The sequence below is a fragment of the Macaca nemestrina genome, chromosome 3 (genome assembly GCF_043159975.1).
Source record: "Macaca nemestrina isolate mMacNem1 chromosome 3, mMacNem.hap1, whole genome shotgun sequence".
Classification (NCBI taxonomy): Eukaryota; Metazoa; Chordata; class Mammalia; order Primates; family Cercopithecidae; genus Macaca; species Macaca nemestrina.
In genome coordinates, this window is record NC_092127.1 from 38,910,168 (window position 1) to 38,930,323 (window position 20,156).

A 20,156-nucleotide genomic window follows, 5' to 3' on the forward strand; every position below is an offset into this window, starting at 1 on the left:
GTATTTAAGTATTCTTAACTGTACATCATAGTATGTAAATATGTAGATTATGGGATATTGGGGAAGTGTACACATCACCTAAGGTGGGGAATGGGTTTATATTAGGGTTCTCCAGATATATAGAACCAATAGGATATATATAGATATAGACAAAGAGATTTATTATGAGGGATTGGCTCATGCAATTATGGAGGCTGAGAGGTCTCATGATCTGCTGTCTAAAACTTAAAGGCCCAGGAAAACCAGTGGTGTTCAGTCCCAGCCTCAGTCTGAAGTCCTGAGAACCTGGAGTGCTAATGTGAGGGCAAGTGAAGAGGATGTCTTTCCCAACAGAAGCAGGTGAACTCCCACTTCCTCTGCCTTTTCATTTTATTTGGGCCCTCAACAAATTGGGTGATTAATGCTCACTCACACTGGTGAAGGTAGATCTTCTTTACCACTTCAGATGCTCATCTGTTGTGGAACAACCTCACAGACACAACCAGAAATCATGTTTTATCAGTTCCCTGGGCATTTGTTAGTCCAGTCAAGTTGACACATAAAATTGACTGTCACAGGTTTAGAATGGTTTTGGTTGTATGCAGAATAGTTGTATCATGTGAGGTGGAATTATGACCTTGTTATTAATCTTCATTTGGTGATGAAGTTGGTTTAAGTAGATGTATATGAGTGCCAAGTTGACAAGGGGTGGACTTGTGATAGTTAATTTGTGTGTCATTTGGGTCACAGGCTGTTTAGACATTTGGTCAAATGTTATTCTGGGTATATCTGTGAGAGTCTTTTGTGGATGAAATTAATGTTTAAATTGGTAGACTGAGTAAAAAAGATTGCCCTCCCTGTTAGTGTTGGGCATTATCCAATCAGCTGAATGCCTGAATAAAACAAAAAGGCTGACTCTTCCCCCAATAGCGAGAATTTCTTCTTCCTAACTGCCTTCTAACTATGACTTTGGCTTTTTCTCACTTTTGGATTCAAATTTGTCTCTTCCTAGGTCTAGAGGCCGCTGGCCTTCAGACTGTGCCATTGGTCTTGCTGACTCATCCTGTAGATATTGGCACTTGTTAGCCAATGTAATTGTGTGAGTCAATTCCTTATAATAAATCTCTTCTCTTCTCTTCTCTTCTCTTCTCTCTATCTCTCTCTCTGTCTCTGTCTCTCTCTCTCTCTGTCTCTCTCTCCCCCCTTTCATTCTGTTTCTCTGAAGAATCCTGATTGATAATGGGGCATAGAAATAGCATTTGATATACCGGGCGTGGTGGCTCACTCCTGTAATCCCAGCAGTTTGGGAGGCCAAGGTGGGTGGATCACCTCAGGTCAGGAGTTCGAGACCAGCCTGGCCAACATGGTGAAAACCCATCTCTACTAAAAATAATTATAATAAAAAAATTAGCCGGGCATGGTGATGCGCATCTGTAGTCCCAGCTACTCGGGAAGCTGAGGCAGGAGAATCGCTTGAACCCGGAGGCAGAGGTTGCAGTGAGCCGAGATCACGCCTCTGCACTCCAGCCTGGGTAACAGAATGAGACTCTGTCTCAGAAAAAAGAAAAGAAAAAAAAGAGATAGCGCTTGATAAAACAAAATCTCTATCTTGTTATTTTAGATGAAATTAAAAAAAATTTTCCTGTGATATTTAATTGTATTTTAATTTTCTTTTCTTCATCCTCTTAACAATATTGTCTGTTTTCTATGAGTTTTTTTTTCTCCCCTGCTTGTTTGCTTTGGTGTCTGTCATCACAGAAGAGGGTTTCCTCAAATGTCTGGTTAACTTTGGCAATTTGCTCATTCCTAAACATAACACAGAGAAAATCTGTATGTCTGGGTATGAGTTGTCCACCAGTGATGCATGAGTTCCCTTTGTCATTCGTAGAGCCTTACCTTTTATTCTAGCTTCTCAGTTTTCTCAGAAAAGTTTTCAGGTATCACTCAGAGTGTCATAGTCCAGTATGTATACTTTCAATTTATCTTGTCTTTTTCATTATAGCTTTTAAAAATAATTTCCTTAATTATAACTTTTCTGGAAAATTGACTTCCAATGTTTACCATGGTAGGATGGCTACACGGCATTGGAAGAAGATTTGGGATTCTAACTTTTTTTTTATGCCAACTTACAGCTCTTAGCCTCAGCCACCTTCATATGTACTCAGTGCCTTCAATTCCTAGCTTTTCTGGAGTTTTGTGACAAGCGTTGATTTCCTTTCTCATGTTGATTCATCTACTTTGTTGTGTAGAGGTTTGTTTTCTTTGGTCCTCTAAGCGCATTTATTACTACTAACTCATGTGTTTCCAGGTTGTAAAATAAATTTCTTGATGTATCTCATATACTGTTGCTTCTTCTTTATTCTCAGATTTACTATGTTTAACCTGAAGTCACTCATTATCTACCTCTCTTAAAAGAAAAAAAATTTTTTTTTTGAGACAAAGTCTCGTTCTGTTGCCTAGGCTGTAGTGCAGTGGTGTGATCTTGGCTCACTGCAACCTCTGCCTCCCAGGTTCAAGTGATTCTTCTGCCTCAGCCTCCTGAGTAGCTGTGATTACAGGCGTGCATTACCACACCCAGCTAATTTTTGTGTTTTTAAGTAGAGATGGGGTTTCACCATGTTGGCCAGGTTGGTCTTGAACTCCTGACCTCGTGGTCCACTCACCTTGGCTTCCCAAAGTACTGGGATTACAGGCATGAGCCACCATGCCTGGCCAAAAACATTTTTTTCATACTAAAAGTTATGTTACAGATCTGCCTGCCAGAATCAATTGCTACTGCATTTAACGTTATTCAGTATTAATTGCTTGACAAAATAAAATGATAGCAGAGTAGATTATATGTAATCTTTTAAATCTGTGACCTGATTTTTTTCTGCTTTAGAACATACTAATATTTGGGAATTACTTTTAAAATGGAGATAAATTTATTTAGTGTGTTCGTTACTAAAATATGTTCTAGAAGATTATTGAATTTATAGAAAACTCAGGATCATGTCTAAAGAAATTAGAATTTTATTACAATAATTTAAATAAATGCATAGCACATTAATTGGTATCTTTTTTCTCTATATTTATTTGTTGAGGATAGGGAAGAATAGACAATGTTAGGTTAATGAAGTCTTTTGTCCCCCTAACTAACTATTACCACCAAGAATACAGTTTTGACATTTGGTGGAGATCTGTGTAGTAGATTTCACTAATATGTATTATCTTCATTGTTTTTGTTGTGTGACTTAAAAGCATCAGTAAGCTAAGAGTATATTTTAGTAAAAATTGACTAGTCAACAATTACGGCCTTAGGAAGTGATAGTCAATTAAATACAGCTTAGGAACAGGTATGAAATTATTGACTCTGTTGTTTTGTTTTGAGTTCTTCCTCTCCAAAGTGCTGAAATGTGTTTTGAAATTACTTAGTTGCATTAGTGGTTGGATTTGAGGCTTTTAACGTGTTTTTCATCAGTACCTCTGGGAAAAGGATAACCAAGACCTTTAAATGTACTATGCATTTTGCATCACTATATAATTGTAAGTACTGTGATGAAATATTGAAATGATCATGAAAGATGATGACCATTAAGCTTTTCTTTTAACTATTAAAACTCACTAAGGGTTATATTGAACTGTGGTTTATGAAATTGTTTAGCCTAACACCTTCCTTGATGATTGTTTCTGAAGTGGAGAAAAATGGTTTAGGATAGCATAGTTCATGAATATTCTTTTTAGTTTTGGCAACTTCTGTGAATTACTGTAGAGAATGTTTTATTATGGAGAAAACTTGGCTTTGACTAACACCTGGATTATAAACAAATTGAAAAAATATTCTCATGGACTTCAGATTCTTTTTATATAGGTTATTCTTTTTAGTATGCATTTGTATATCTGGCATTTGGTATTAAATGGTAATAATTAGTAATTAGGACTGTATTATAGAGAAATGAAAACATAAAGATATTCCTGAGATTTGTGATAATTTTTAACAATAACCAAAAGTGTAAGATTTGTATTTTCATTTTATTCCTAATTTTAGCCAATTTTAAAAAATTAATGAGAACATTTTATTTCAGGTTATTATGTAATAATTACTGAAGGTTAACAAATATGGGTTTATAGATGATCCTCAAGAAAACCAGAAGCATAATGTATTACTAGTAATAAATTTGAGTTTCCGAGCCTCCATAAAACACTGAACTTCTTCAATTATATATGTACCTTCATGTCTAATTTGTTTTTAATTGAAAAGAAGTATTTCATGTGACATACCAAGATAAGTTTAGGTTCTAAAATTTTTAGTGTGGTTAAGTTTTGATAGTTATACTAACTTTAAACTCGTTTTCAGTCTAACCTCAATAATACTACGTAAAATCTTTGTGAAATCTAAATGGCACAATTTCTGATTTGACAATGTAAGTAAAAGTTTCTGTATATGATGAAAAGAAAATCTAAATGATGTTTACCCTTTACCTGCCTACTTAATGTATGAGTCTTCCTGCTGTTACCTATTTCATCCATGTGTAGTTTTGAGTTTTGTCTGAATTATGTAACAAAAATCCTTTCCCAATGGAATTTTGGATCAGACCAAATGGATTTGAGAAAAATAGTACTAGTAAATACTTTTTTATTACTAATTTTTAAAAGACTTTACTTTTTAGAGCAGTTGTAGGTTCACAGCAAAATTGAGCAAAAGTTAGAGATTTCCCACGTTCCTCTTTCCCCTACACACACATAGCCTTCTCTCTTGTCAACATTCTTCACCAGACTGGTATGTGTGTTATAGTCAATGAACCTACATTGACATATTATCATTCAAAGTCCATAGTTTACATTAGGGTTCACTGTGGTGTTCTGCATTCTGTGAGTTTAGACAAATGCATAATGGTGTGTCTTCATCATCATAGTTTCATACAGAGTAGTTTTATTGCCCTAAAAATCCTTTGTGCTCCCCTCCATTCCCACTAACCCCTGTAAACACGAATCTTTTTACATTTCTCCATAGTTTTGCCTTTTCCAAAATGTTGTATAGTAGGAATCATACAGTATGTAACCTTTTCATATTAGTTTCTTTCTCTTAGTAATATCCTTTCATGGCTTGAAAGCTCTTTTTTTTTTTTTTTTTTTTTTAAAGCACTGAATGATATTCCATTGTCTGGTTGTACCACAATTTATTTGTCCATTCACCTTCTGAATGACATTTTGTTTGCTTCTAAGTTTTGGCATTTATGAATAAAGCTGCTATAAATCTCCATGTACAAATTTCTAAAGTGGTCATAAGTTTTCAACTCCCTTGGTTAAACACTAAAAAGTGAAATTGCTGGATCTTATGGTAAGAGTAGGTTCAGTTTTGTTAGGAACCACCAAACTGTCTTTCAATGAGACTGTATCATTTTGCATTCCCACCAGCAAAGACTGAGATTTCATTTATTCTTGTACCACATCCTTGCATTAGGTGATGTCAGTGTACTGGATTTTGGCCATTCTAACAGGTGTCTAATGGTATCTAGTCTTTTCCCCGATGACAAGTGGAGAATCTTTCATATGCTTATTTGCCATTTGTATATCTTCCTTGGTGTCAAAGTGTCAAAGTCTTTGGCCCATTGTTTAATGTTATTGTTTGTTTTTGTTGACTTTTAAGAGTTCTTTGTATATTTTGCACAACAATTCTTTATCGGATGTCTGTTACAAATGATTTTATCCCAGTCTGTGACTTGTTATTACTGATACATAGGAAAGTGGTTGACTTTGTATATTAACCTTGTATCCTGCAACTTTGCTATTTATTGCTTATTCCGGGATTTTTTTGTAGATTATTTAAGATTTTCTATATAGATGATCATGTCATCAGCAAAGACTGTTTTATTTCTTCTTTTTCAATTTTTATCCTTTTTTTGGTCTCACTGCATTAGCCAAGACTTCCAGAATGATGTTGAAAGATAGTGGTGAGAGGGGACATTCTTGACTTTTTCCTGACAGTGGATACTTATAAAAGTAAAATGACTAAAGATTTATGTATAGAATTTTAGTTCCTTTGTAATTACTGGCTTCTTTTTTTCTAGCAAGAAAAGTAATTTTTTTTTTCATTTTCTTCTTTAAGTTTCTATTTTGAAATTTTCTGTAAGTTAAATGATATAAATGAAAACTCACTCAACTTGAGGTCTCACCTTCCTTCCTATTCTTGTATTATGTTAAATTTCTAGTTGGGTTTCCAAGAATATTATGTTAGGTATAAGAGCTGAGGAGTGAACATATGCTTGTGTTGTTTGGCTGTGGCATCTCTTGAGGCATCATACTTGTTGCTGATCACTTGCTACCTATCCACAAAGGTCACAGTTACGTTCTCTTCATCTTCTTAAATCCTAAGCTGCTTCTGCATCCTTCTGTGATAATTTTTTGAATCTTCCTAGTTGAGGTCCATCTGTCTTTAAATTTGTTTCTGTTCTACTGTTCTTGTGCATTACTAAATTTAGGGTAAGTCTTTGAGTCTTATTATCTCTCTAGGCTGTGCTTGGGAAGTTAGGTGTGGGACCCTCTGTACCAAAAAAAAAAAAAAAAAAAAATTGGAGGTTTCTGCTTTTTTAAATCATTTTCCTACCTTTTGAAAAGAGAGGAAGTTGTGGCACTTGCCCTTCTCTCAAGAAAATGGTCTTGTGGAATTTGATTGCTTCCCTTTGGACAACTTGTCTTCATTTTATTTTGATGGAAAGAAAATGGTTTTAAATTAAATTCATATTTCTGTTTTATATTGGTTTGTTTTTTCCTCATTGGAATAAATTAATATCTGTTTTACAGTTTTGGTAAAATATGAATTCAATATGAATTTTCAGAGAGCATATATTATACAATTACAAGTCATGAATTTCTAAATGTTAGTACATTTTAGAGTAATAAAAATTATACCTAGATTAAACTTTTAAAAGAGAATATCTAAGACCTGCAGATGTAGCATAATCTGCCTAAGGATATATTTTGTTAGTATCAGAATAAGAACATGGATTTTATGACTTTGTTTCTTGTTCATTCCTCAAGAATACATTACCTTTTCTTCTCTGCTGGTTCTAGACAGTGACTATCCTCCAATGTCTTACTGATTTTCTATTTAATTTTTATTCTACTGTATATGTTCTGTTAGCACAGTTATGCTAACACTGTTCATAAAATATAATTCTTTGACAAAATCATGTCGTGTGATTGTTTTAATCTCAAGAACCACCTTGAGTTTTTCAAAACACAAAAGAAGGTAGTACAAAAGTGGACATAGAAAAGAGAATGTAGAAGAGAAAGGATGAGACTGAAAAAGAAAAGAATTTGGAGTGGAACAGAATAGACATTAGGGCGAAATTGCCTGGAATTTCAAAGTCTTGGAGTTATTACACTCAGAAAATATGAATATGGTTTTCTGGTGAGCAGTGATAAGTAGCCAGACATGGCCTTTTGATTTGGGTTTTACGAAAGGACAAAGAAAGATTAGTTGAGAGATATTATGTAGTTAGAATACAAAGAGTTCCTTAAATATTAAGAAATAGGAAGATTATGTATGTATTTCCAGTTCTTTAAAAAAAAACTCTGTGTGTGTGTTTATGTAGGCACACATACATACACGCACACACATGCACACATGCACACACACACACACACACACACAAGTGCATTTACTGGCATCTTTCAAATGTAGGTATATTTCAATTCATGTAGGCCTTTCCTTATTGTATTAATGCTTATTATGTATGTATTTTGTTATAAGGATTAAAATATTCATTTGTACATACTCTATTGATTGATTTCATTCCTAGGCTTTTTAATGAATTGCTTTTTAGTGGATAAAGTTTAATGGATATATTTCAAATGGATCAAAAATATAGTTAGTAGATTTATACCAGATATTACTAATTCATAGGGTAATGAATTATAGTTTTCTAACTCAAAACTGGTTTAGCTCAATTCACTGATTTTTCTAATCTTATTTTCAATCGCTAGTCATCAATTTTTATGGTGAACTATGTTGTTTTTATTAGGGTTATTGAACTATTTAATTGTTTTTTCTCTTCATTTTGGATAATACATCTTTTAAAAAAATCAGAAAACAAAGCCACAACAAAAATATCTATTTGTCCTTGGTTTTCTTTGTTACCTTCTTTCCCAACTCCCAACTATTTTAGATAAATTAGTATATCGTGTTACAGAACGAAAAGGGCAAGATAAATATAGATAGGCTCATTTAATTTACATAGAATCAAATTGTTGCTAGCTTGTTTAGTGTCAGTATCACCTATTCATATGTTTTAAAATAACTTTTAAGAGTTAGGTATGAAATTGATATGGGTGATATTTTTCATTATTATTGTTTTAAAATAACCTACTGAGTGACATTTCTTCAGCTATTTTTGCCTTTTTTTTTTTTAATAGGAGTGGCAAAATTCTATTCAGAAGAACGCAGGCCTTGCTTTTATTGAACTTGTCAATGAAGGAAGGTAATCTATTTTATTTTAATTCATTTTGTATTTTTCTTTAAAATCTTGTGTTTTTCCCATAGGCATTGATATTTTTGGGTTCTGTATTTACTATTTGTTCAGTCAGTAATGTAATGGAGCTCTGATATATCAATTATTATGTATTTGTTAATATTCAACCATTTAATAATTTTCTTTAGAGACATGCTTACTGATACAGTTCTGATTTTTATTTTTCAATATGTGTGGCTGAGTTTGGGAAAAGTAAACTAATAATTCTATTTGCAGGTATAAGGAAAAGCTATACTTATTTGGACTTCCTATCAAGTTCTTTTATGTGTATAGAGCCAATAATTAGAATTAGATGTCTATATTATCTTTCTTATATCACAGGCTGACTGTAAGGGGAGAGGGAACAGGTTTCGAAATGTGATGTGATGAGAAAGGTGATAGACGAAATAAGTAGGTATGTTTTCCACTTAAAGAGCAGAAACAGAAGAATTCAAGGAATGAAAATTCAGTGGTGGGTAAAAGAAGGGAAGAAAGTGCAGAGATGAAAAGAGAGATAAAAGGGAGAAAACAAATGTAAAAGAGTGAAAGAATTAAAAGGTAAAAAGAAATTGAGGAAATGATTAAGTGGATCACTTTTTGTCTGATTTGTAGTAGCTGATTTTGCATTAATGGAACTGAAGACCCAGAGTATAGATTAAAAGATGCTACTGACTCCCCTTTGAGATAGTATTCTGAACAAACTTACTGTTTCAGCAGTGTTCGATTAGTGTTTTGGGTAATGTTGTTGGAAAATTGACCCTATCAGTCCTTTGGTAACTATTTGAACTTGCGTGTAGGAATCAAAGCTTGCTCTCTATCTCTCATAAATGTTATGGAAAAGGGAGAAAAGAGTATTCGTAACTTTATTTGATTTTAAAACTACTAAAATCCTTTCCCTCAGAAATAATTACAGGTGCTCACAGACTAGTAACCTGCAATTATAATACTTCATGCTGAATTCTGTGATGGAAATATGTAAGTACAGGGTGCTTAAAACTTAACCAGGAAACATGATTCTTGAGAGGCATTTCAAGGATCAGTATGATTTGTCATGTAAACATTAGAAAATTGGAGGTTATGGAAAAATTGGAGGACATTTGTGTGAAAAATGTTTCAAACACAGGTAACAGAATATCTGAAGGCATTGTAATGTGGGAAGGTATATAGGATATTCGTGTGCGTGTGTGTTTGTGTGTGTGTGTGTGTGTGTTGGAGAGGTGGTGTTGGAATTGGACATCTAGATTCCTCAAGAGAGTGGGAAACCTTGGAAGATTTCAAACAAAAGAAGTCATTGTGATATTTGGGGCTTGGAAAGATTAACTGGCAGAATTATTTAGGATAGGTTGAAGGAGGGAAGACCTGATTGAAATGAACAACAGTAGCAAGGTTACTACAGTGATCTATATGAAAGATAGAGCTACATTTTCATGTAGAGTGTGGCAAGTAGTAGGTGATCAATAAAAACTGATATAGATTTATAGCAGTGATTACTAATTCATAGGGCAATGAATAAAATAATGACTAATTCTTTTCCTTTTAGTAAACATTTCAAAGTGTATAGTTATTGAAAAATAGCTTTTGGCTGATTTCAACACTAAGGTATTGGATGATATTGAAGTTTATATACAGAAAAAGAGGTAACTGAAGCAGTTGATTAAATATACAAATGTTCTGCTTAATGCAAAACACCCATGAGCAGATTTTTTATAATTTTTAGTGTTTATTGAAGTGTAATTCCTGGGCTTTTTTAAAGAAAAATTTATATGAGGTGATTTTGATCATTGTAGACTTTACTAAATGTAACTACCCTTACTTATGTATGTTACTGTTACATTTAATAGGTGAGGCAACATAGACTTATGATTAAGAGCATTGGCTTTGAAGATAGGCCTGGGTTCAGGTTTCAGCTTTGATACTTGGCAAGTGCTTTTGGTTTTTTAGCTTCAGTTCCTCATCCATTTATTATATATTATGTCCCAGGAATTATTATTGCTACTGAGGATACAGTGCAATAAACAAAATAGATAAAGATTCTTTTTTTGTGTGTGGATTGTGTATTCAAGTAGGCATTGACAGATTATGAACAATAAAAAAATAAATAGGTTATATAATATGTGAATGATGGTCAGTACTATGAGAAAAGAAAATATGGAGCAGATGAGGGGAATTAAATTTTTGAAGGAAGTAGAAAAGGTTGGTATGGTTTGTAGTTAAAATAGAGTGGCAGGATTAGGACTCATTGAGAAAGTAACATTGGAGCAAGCACTTGAAGAACACAGGGAGTCAGTTAAAGGGCCATGTATGGAAAAGCATAGGGAACAGCCAGTGTAGAAGTGAGAGCCTCTGTAGTGTATTTGAGGAATGAGGCCAATATAGCAAGAAAAGAGTGATTAAAGTAGAATGAAATAGGAAGTAAGGTCAGAGATATAACATAGGGCAAGATTTTGTGTAGAGGCTTTATAATTTATTCTGTGGGAAACGACAGCCATTGCACGATTTTGAGAAGAGGAAGACAGTCTCCCTTATGAATTAAAAAGATCACTCTGGGATGGGTGCAGTGGCTCACACCTGTAATCCCAGCACTTTGGGAGGCTGAGGTGGGTGACTTGCTAGAGCCCAGGAGTTCAAAACCAGCCTGGGCAACATGGTGAAACTCTGTCTACAAAAAAAGCAAACAATTAACCTGGTATGGTGGCAGGGACCTGTAGCACCAGCTACTTGGAAAGCTGTCAGGTGGGAGGATCCCTTGGGTCTAGGAGGACGAGGCTGCAATGAGCTGTGATCATGCTACTACAATATAGCCTGGGAGATAGAGCAAGACCCTGCTTTGGGGGACAAAGAATTACTATGACTGATGCATATAGGAATTTAAGGATAAAAGTGAAGAGATCAGCCAGAAGCAGTGGCTTATGTCTAGTTCCAGCACTTTGAGAGGCCGAGGCGGGAGGATCTCTTGAGCCCGAGAGTTCGAGACCAGCCTGGGCAACATAGTGAGACCCTGTCTCTACAGAAAATAAAAAGGATTAGTTGGGTGTGGTGGCGTGCACCTGTGATCCCAGCTACATGGGAGGGTGAGGCAGGAAGATCACTTGAGCCCAGGAGGTCGAGGCTGCAGTGAGCTGTGTTCACGTCACTTCACTCCATCCTGGGCAGTAGAATGAGACCTTGTCTCAAAAACAAACAAACAAATCAACAACAACAACAAAAAACAAAGAGATCAATTAGGGGGCTATTGTAGTAATTCTGGTTAAACATGATGGTGACTGGGACAAGGTTGCTAGCAGTAGAGGAGGTAAGAAGTAGTAGGATTGTGAACCTATTTTGAAGATAAGACCTGACAGGATATCCTAATGGCTTGGATGTGGGTTTAAAGCCAGGCATCACTCTTAAGATTTTTGGCCTTGCAAGTAGAGATACCAAATGCCTTTGTTTTGCATTACCATTCAAAGATCTTTATATATCAGACATCTTCGGAATATAGAAATAGTGTCTTCATTTGGAACAAAGCAAGATCATTTACTGTCTAGTATAATAACGTCTCTCTCTGAGCCAAAGACCAACAGACCTACTGGCCATCACAAAAGATTCAAGTGCCATAAGCTCAGAGTTCCTCTCTTGTAACACACTTTACTGCATATACAGGTGTCTGTTGGACCTGTGTTATTCTGTGGGAACTGAGACTTGAAGGTACTGGCACAAATGCTAATACTCTGGCTATTGCTATTTCTGAAAATTTGTTGAAACAGTTGTTTGAAAAATTTATTTTTATATCATCTGTTACCGTTTTCATAGTACCCTTTCTCTGACTTTTTGCCTTTGCTTTTCTTATTCTGTTTAGATTTTTTAGCCTCCCATAGTTAGAAACTCTTTTCTTTACTTCACTGCTTAGCCTATAGAGAACACTCAGCCTTTATCTTTTAAGTGTTTGAAATAAACAGTGGTGGAAGCTAAGAGTGATTAGTAAAATAGTGGAGGTAAAATTGGAAATTTTCATTCTCTCTTTATTTACAGTGTAGAATATATTTTAAGGGAAAATTTTAGTGGGTTATTTTTGTAAATCAGTGGATTTGGCTTTCCTTTTATAAATATTTAGTGCCTTGAGGTTAAATGAGTTTTCATAGGAATAGATGTGTTTGTGAAGTAGTTTGGAGTGTTTGACTACTAGACTTAATCCCAGGGGCAGGAAGAATAATAATAAGGATTTTCCTTTTTACTGCAAAGACTAACCTTTTTTCTTCTTATTATGTAAGTCTGACCTGCTTGACCTCATTTATAGCGTAGCTGCTATAAATTTTGCCCTTGATTAATGTTTTATTAGTGTAAATAACATGAAGACCTTTATAGACAGACTACAGCATAAGGTCTAACAGACTTGAAGAGTATCATTAGCAAATCAATTACTAAGTTCAGACACAAGTGATTGTTGTTTGGTAGAAACTGCTGATGTTTTCTAGGTAGCTATGATCAAGACAGCTGCTCTATGAGATGTTATTCTGTGAAATTTATAGTGATTTGCTGATGGTCTCTTTAACTTACATTTGTTTAATAAGATATTTTTAAATACATTGTTTTGGTAATTTTGAGTTCAATTATTGGTATTTTTTATGTAAACAACACTCCATTTTAAACAAATTTATAGAGCTAGAATAATTGATAATCACTGACATAATTGTTACAACCTTGATGACTTAAAAGAGAAAAAAAATACATATACTTACAATAAAAGATTTCAGTTAAAAAATGAAATTTTCACATATTATGAGCAAGAACATTGTTATTCCTGAATGATAATTTTGTTTATGAGTGTTTTATGATATCTTGAATCATTATTATCACCACCTCCGTTTATGTTTTAAATATGCAAGTGATAGATCTAAAAGAGTTTTCTTATTCTTGAAAGGCACAACTTTCTTTAAATCAATAGTTTTAAAGAACTTAAAGAATATTAAAGCCACCTTTTAGAGTCTGTGATGCTGTAGCACCACATCAACAGAAAATAATGTACAGTTATTACTGCTCCCTTTGACCCTCTTGAATGAAATCTGAGGGTTCAGTGTTATACCAAATTTAGGTGTGGTGTAGGTTACATTGTTTATGTATATTGGACCTGAATTGATTTATTTGTGTATTCGATTTGTCTTTATCTTACTTATTTTTTTCTTCACCTTACAAATGTATTTAATTGAAATTGAATTGAATTGAAACATATATTTAATTAAATTCCATAACACTGTTGCTTACATTTTTCAACTCACTTCTTTGCCAATGAATCTTGTATGTTTTTTCTTATTTGGATAAATAAAGGGCTTCAAGTTCTTATTTTCCCTTTTATTCTTATTTTCTTGGAGGTTTTGGTGATATTACTTGCAAAAAATTTTAGTGTCTCAGTATTGATGTTAATTTTGCTGGCAGAAATAGATCTGGCTGCTAGGTTGCCTCCTTTCTTCTTGCCAGCTTGCTTGTGATCCCTCCAAATACTTTTTAGAGCATTTTAAGCTCCTGATGTTGTTCTAGGTAGCTGTGATCAAGGCAGCTGCTCTGAGACATTATTCTGTGAAATTTGTAATGATTCGTTGATGGTCTCCTGTCTTATGACTTGTGTCTCTTAGAGAGAGTGATGAATATTTTATGTATTTAGGTAGTGCTCTTTTTGTTCTTAACCTCTAGAATTTTGAAAAATCAGTGTAAATCCTCTATCAGTTTTCTGTCTTTTTTTTTTTTTTTTTTTAAGATAGGGTCTTGCTCTGTTGCCCAGGCTAGAGTACAGTGGCACGGTCTCGACTTGCTTTAGCCTCGATCTCCCTGGCTCAAGTGATCCTCTCACCTCAGCCTTCTAAGTATCTGGGACTGCTATTGAGGACACCACACTTGGCTACTTTTTTAGTTTTTTTTTTCTTATAGAGGTGGGGTTTTGCCTTGTTGCCCAGGCTAGTGCTGAACTCCTGGGCTCAAGTCATCCAGCCTCCCAAAGTGCTGGGATTACAGGCATGAGCCACTGTGCCTGGCCTCCTTTCATTCTTGTTTCTAGTTTTATTAATGTTTTTATTAGTTTCTCTCATTGTTTCTATTTCATTTATATTTTAAATTAAAAAGCAGGCATAGTTTTATTGGTTAATTTTTTAAATTTTTGATAGTAAAAGTCAAGGAAGTAGTAGACTATGAAACCTAGTTTAAAAGTATAATATTTGGTAAAAATTTTAAGACTAAATTCTCATCTTGAATCTTGTAATTTGTTAAATATGTAAATAATTAAAATAACCTATAATTGTAGTTTTGTGTTTAATTTAATAAAAACACATTTTAAGAACTTTCATAGCCTCCCACAACTTTACTTTTAGACGTGCTGCTGTGACTCTTCTTTTTCTCCCTTCCTTGGAAAGCACAGAAAGGGCAGATTATCCCACATACTTTTGGTCATGTTGCTTAATCATCCTCTAGGGACAGTCAGTGTCTGCTTATTACAGCAGTAACTCAGACTTGTATCCAAATATATGAATAGCCCACATAAAAGACATAATGCTTTGAGTACTAATACACTGGTCTGTCTTCAAAATTAATCTGCTTAGGTTGCATGTCTTCTTTCTGAGCATTCATTTAGCAGCTCCAGCCTTTGTCTTTACTTCTCTAAATAGCATAATTACCAGTAATGTTGGCAGAATGAGAAGAAGAATGACTAGAAGGGAAGGTGAAGGGGGAAAAGGGAGAGAGGGAGAGAGGCCAGAAAACATTTCATTTAGACCCTGTTTGGCCATGAGCACTTGTGTTTTAGATCTGGGTTATCCTTTGATAAAAAGACAAAGGTATTTATTGCACATAAGTAAACAGTGTGGCTAGAATATATTCTCATCTGTATCAGTGGAAGATAAAATTTGAATTGAGGTAGAGATTATCACTTGGAAATCCTTGAGTGTTACTTAAAGAGCCATATGCTTTTTCTGGTTTCAGTTTTAAAATTATATATGTAGGAAGATACTTTATAGAAAAGCGCCAATTAAATTTTTTTATTATAATTTTTTTGTTTGTTTTAAGAGATAAGTTCCTGCCTTGTCACTCAGGCTTAAGTGATCTTCCTACCTTGGTCCCCCAAGTTGGTAGGATTACAGGCGTGAGTCACTGTGTTCTGCTTAATTGCATCTTGTAAACAGTTGTTTGGAAATGATGCTATTTTTGGGGTAGAGTCAGAGATCAACAATGGATTAGTTGAGCAGAGACTTTATCTTTTTTTTTTTTTTTTTGAGACAGGGTCTTGTTCTGTCACCCAGGCTGCAACCTCTTAACTCCCGGGCTCATGTCTTTATCTCTGTTTACTTCAATCCTTCAAATCAATTGTATTGGTATAGAAGTTTCTCTGGGTTATTTAGAATGAAGTATATGCTCTTAAAGATCAGATTATTTAAATTAACGTTTATCATTTTGTGAAAGTGTAATGGCTTATCAAAGAAGATAAGAATTTTCTCTCAATTAGGATAAGCATATGTTTCTTATTTATTTTATTCATATGTTTTGGTTTAAAGTACTTACATATTCAGGTTATTTTTTATTTTTAATTTTATAGCTTGATTTCAGCTTATCATTAATATACTTCCTTTAATAGATTTTGAATATAGAGGCTTGTTTTGTGCACTTTATATGGGATTTTATAATTAAATGATTTTTCAATGGTTACTTTTTTTTTTAGATGGAGTTTCAACTCTGTTGCCCAGGCTAGAGTGCAGTAGCAATATCCAAGGCTCACTGTAGCCTTGATCTCCCTGGCTCAGATGATCCTTTCACCTCAGCCTCCCAAATACCTGGGACTACAGGTGCCTGCCACCACACCACAGCTTTTTTTTGTATTTTTTTTTTTTTTTGTATTTTTTGTATTTTTTTTTTTTTTTTTGTATTTTTTTTTTGTATTTTTTGTGGAGTTGGAGTTTTGCCATGTTGCCCAGACTGGTCTTGAACTACTGCTCAAGTGATCCTCCCACCTTGGACTCCCAAAGTAATGGGATTACAGGCATGAGCCACCACGCTGATTTGTGGCTACTTTTTAAAGTTTGTTTTGTTCTGATTTATGTAAAAAAATGGTGTGTTTGAATGGTGCTTTTTCACCCCCTAAAAATGCTAAATTCTACTAGATTTCAGAGCTTTAAATATTTCGCTATATAGGATTTGCTGTTTGACATTTTTTTTTTTTTACCAAGACCAAATGTATATGACTTTTAGCAAAGATGGCTTGGATATAACGTGCCTGTAGAATATGCTTATGTTTGTGTAGATGTTTCATAGCCTTATACATTTTAAAAAACTACAACAGCTTCTATGTAAGTATGATCGTTTATTAAATAAACATGATTATAGAAAAAATGGATATGTATTAGGGATAGGTGAATAAAGGAACTCTCATAACCTTTGAGAAGAGTAAAATAAGAATAAAATGAAAATAGAATCACTCACTTTATTCAGCAAATATTAATCTACACTGGCCACGTGCTGGTCCATATTCTCAGCTCTGGGAATTTAGCAATGGTCAGAATAGACATGCCTGCCCTGATAGGGTTTATTTTAATTGGTAAAGTTAGACAATAAAGAAATTAAAAAGTTGATAGTATGTTCAGCAGATAAGTGATATGAGAAAGTTAAAACAAGGAGAGGGGGAGAATAGGTACAATCGGATACAGAGGACATTGCAGTGTTAAATAAGAGTGGTCAGAGTGGAATCTGAAAGGATGAATTTCTATGAATCGCTAAGGAAATGTCACTGACAATGAAGAGACAAAGGCAGTTATAAGAAGATAGAAGGTGGTAGATATTGTGCAGCAGAGGAATCTGCTGAATTCCAAGTGGAGAGTCAGGAGAGCCATTTCTCTGTATTTTTGCTTTTCTACATATAACTATCTTCTCTCTCTTTTTATTTGCACATTCTAGAGAATAGATTCTTTCATAGTCCTAAGAAATTATTTTATCTAAAATAATCGGATAAAGGCTTGCAGCCTGGTCCTTTTGCTTCCATTCTAGCCTCTGTAATACCATGAGTTGTTTTAAAATGCTCAACTAGGGATTATCATGTAAAATAAGTTTGGAAAAACAGGTTGATATCAGGATGTAACATTTATATTAAATTACTAAGGTTTTATATTCTCAGAATGAAATAACTTTCTGGAGTATTTGCTATCTCCATTTAAACTGTAGTAAAGCATATGGATACCTTGTGGTCTCCCCGATCAAGGATATTGCCTTCCAGAAAAAGTGACTACTACCTGGGCTAAATTTCAATCAAGAAAGATCTAAATTGGCCTTAAATGTGTATGAAGCCCATTAAAATTTTTTTTTAAAATTTAAATTAATTTTTTCAGTCACCAACAAAATCTATTCTTTGTAAGGTTTCAGGTGTGTGTATTCTGTAATGTTAGAGCCTTTACATCCCTTATTCAAAGTTGTTACTGAGAGCTTTAACTGAGAAAGGTGCAGAGAGAGAACAATTTAGGGATTTTTGTGATACTTAATTATTGGATGTGCTGGGTGAGAGACAGAGAGAGATAGATGTCGTGAGGAGGCAGGTACATGGAGAGTTAGGCAATAATTCTTCACTATAAGAATAAAGGCTATGTTAATATATGGAGATGATATTTTGAAAAGTGAGGCTTTAGTAGTTCTCATATTACTGAAGAAAATCATTGGAAGCAATTTATCCCCTTCTCTGTAGCTAATTCTAAAGAAATTACTGTATTTAGAAGGATTGCCAATTCAGGAACATTATTTCCACATTCTCAATTATTAGAGTGTAGAAAGGTGGTAACTTTCCTTTCCCATCAATGGTCATGTCTAGTAGCAAAAATGACAGTTGCTGCTAATGGGGGTCACAGAAAGCCCAGGAAACAGAGCAGTAATATTGGAAAACTCTTGGTGAAAATGTGTATGTGCTTACCCAAGGTCTAGACTAGTATAATCAGATGTGGCCAATGGGCTGTAATGTAGTTATGGGAGATGGTTGTCATCATTACTGTTATTTATTGAGCCTCTAGTATGAATCTTTTCTAGTTGGTCACTTGATAGGGCTGTTTGTTTCCTAAGGCTGACACAAGCATTTTTTTCTTCCTTCTTGCACTGTAGGTGTAAATTATACATAGTTTTTTCTTCTTAATATTAAAATATGTGAATCGTTTTATGCTCTGCATTTAGACATTTAATCTACAGTAAACGCGACATTTTGAGGCTGCTTATAATAATTAAAACTTTAATTTACCTTTAATTCTTTGTTTGAAAGGATAGTTTACACAGCTATTAAATAAAATTGCTGTTCCTAAATATTGTATAATTTGCATATTTAGGAAAATAAGCATATAGATGAGAAAAATTGACCCCTTACAATAGCAAAAAAAAAAAATCATTTAGATATCTAATTAGTTTAATTTTGGAAGTCATTTTAATATTTTCCTTAATGAAAGGATAAATAATATTGTGTATGTATTTAAAACAATGAGAGGTATGTAGTCAGGACTTTCTCAGATACTTTGATTTTAAAACATTTTGTAAATTGTGAAGGAAAAGATATATATGCTTCCCTTCTTCTCTGAAAGTATTATTAACTACTTTACATATATCCCAGTCACTTTTTATAATATTCTTTTAAATAGTAAGGTTAGATGGTAATCATTTTGTATTATGCAGCGAAAATATTTCAAACTTAAATTTATGACACAGTTAAGTCTAAAAGCTCCATGGTTTTGCTGTTAACTGCTTAGATAAATTTAAATGCTTGAGAATATTTGGTTTGAAGTATTTCCGCAAACTATCCACTCATCAAATAATAATGGGGTATAGCCTACCTAAACAGTACCTGTTAGATATGTTTATTTAAAAAAAAAAAAAAAAAGCAAAAAATTTTTTTTACTCTTTTTTTTTTAAAGATTTTTCCTTTTTCCTTCCCTGCTTTCTTAATCAGTTCTGGTTAAGGAAGCACATCTTCTGAGAGAATAGAGTAATACACATATAATTCTAACAGAATGTTTATAAGATATTCTATAAACAAGTATATGCTGTATCTACAATAATCATTAGGGATAAGACTGACATAAAATAAGCTGGGCATTGTGGTTCACTCCTGTAATCCCAGCACTTTGGGAGACTAAGGTGGGAGGATTGCTTGAGCCCAGGAGTTGAAGACCAGCCTCAGCAACATAGCATGAGCCTGTATGTCTTTACAAAAAATTAGATAGTATGCACCTGTAGTCCTAGCTACTTGGGAATTTGAGGTGGGAGGATCACTTGAGGCCAGGATTTCCGAGACCAGCCTGGAAAATGTAGCAAGACCCCTGTCTCTACAAAAACGATATTAAAAATAAAGGTTGACATAAAGTAAAGGTCTTTGTAGGATAGAATTGCAGAATATTCCTCAGAGGGAAAGAGGAATGAAATGGATATGAAGGAATTAAGGTTTTGAATATAAAGAAAGGACGAAAAAGTAGATTGGGAGTGGTTTGTGGCACTCATTTTTTATCATTCATTCAATATCTATTTATTGATTATAATCCGTATGCCAGGTACTATTCTGGAATCTGAGGATATAGCTGTGAATAAGTCTATGCTGTCATAAAGGAGAGAACAAATAATAAACAAGTAATCAAAATAAGACAATTTAGATAGTAATAAATGCTTAGAAGAAAACAAAGCAGAGTGATGCTATGAGAATAAACATATTGGCTT

General features: G+C 34.0%; 1 protein-coding gene across 6 annotated transcripts in view; it reads left to right on the top strand.

Annotated features, from left to right (window-relative positions):
• LOC105463467 (LPS responsive beige-like anchor protein) overlaps window positions 1–20,156 on the top strand; it is a 770,029-nt gene that overhangs the window by 243,402 nt on the left and 506,471 nt on the right. For all 6 annotated transcript variants that reach the window (XM_011710554.3, XM_071092575.1, XM_011710553.3 and 3 more), the window contains one exon: window positions 8,377–8,441. In XM_011710554.3, the coding sequence (XP_011708856.2) occupies window positions 8,377–8,441 (65 nt within the window). The remainder of the gene's footprint in view (window positions 1–8,376; window positions 8,442–20,156) is intronic.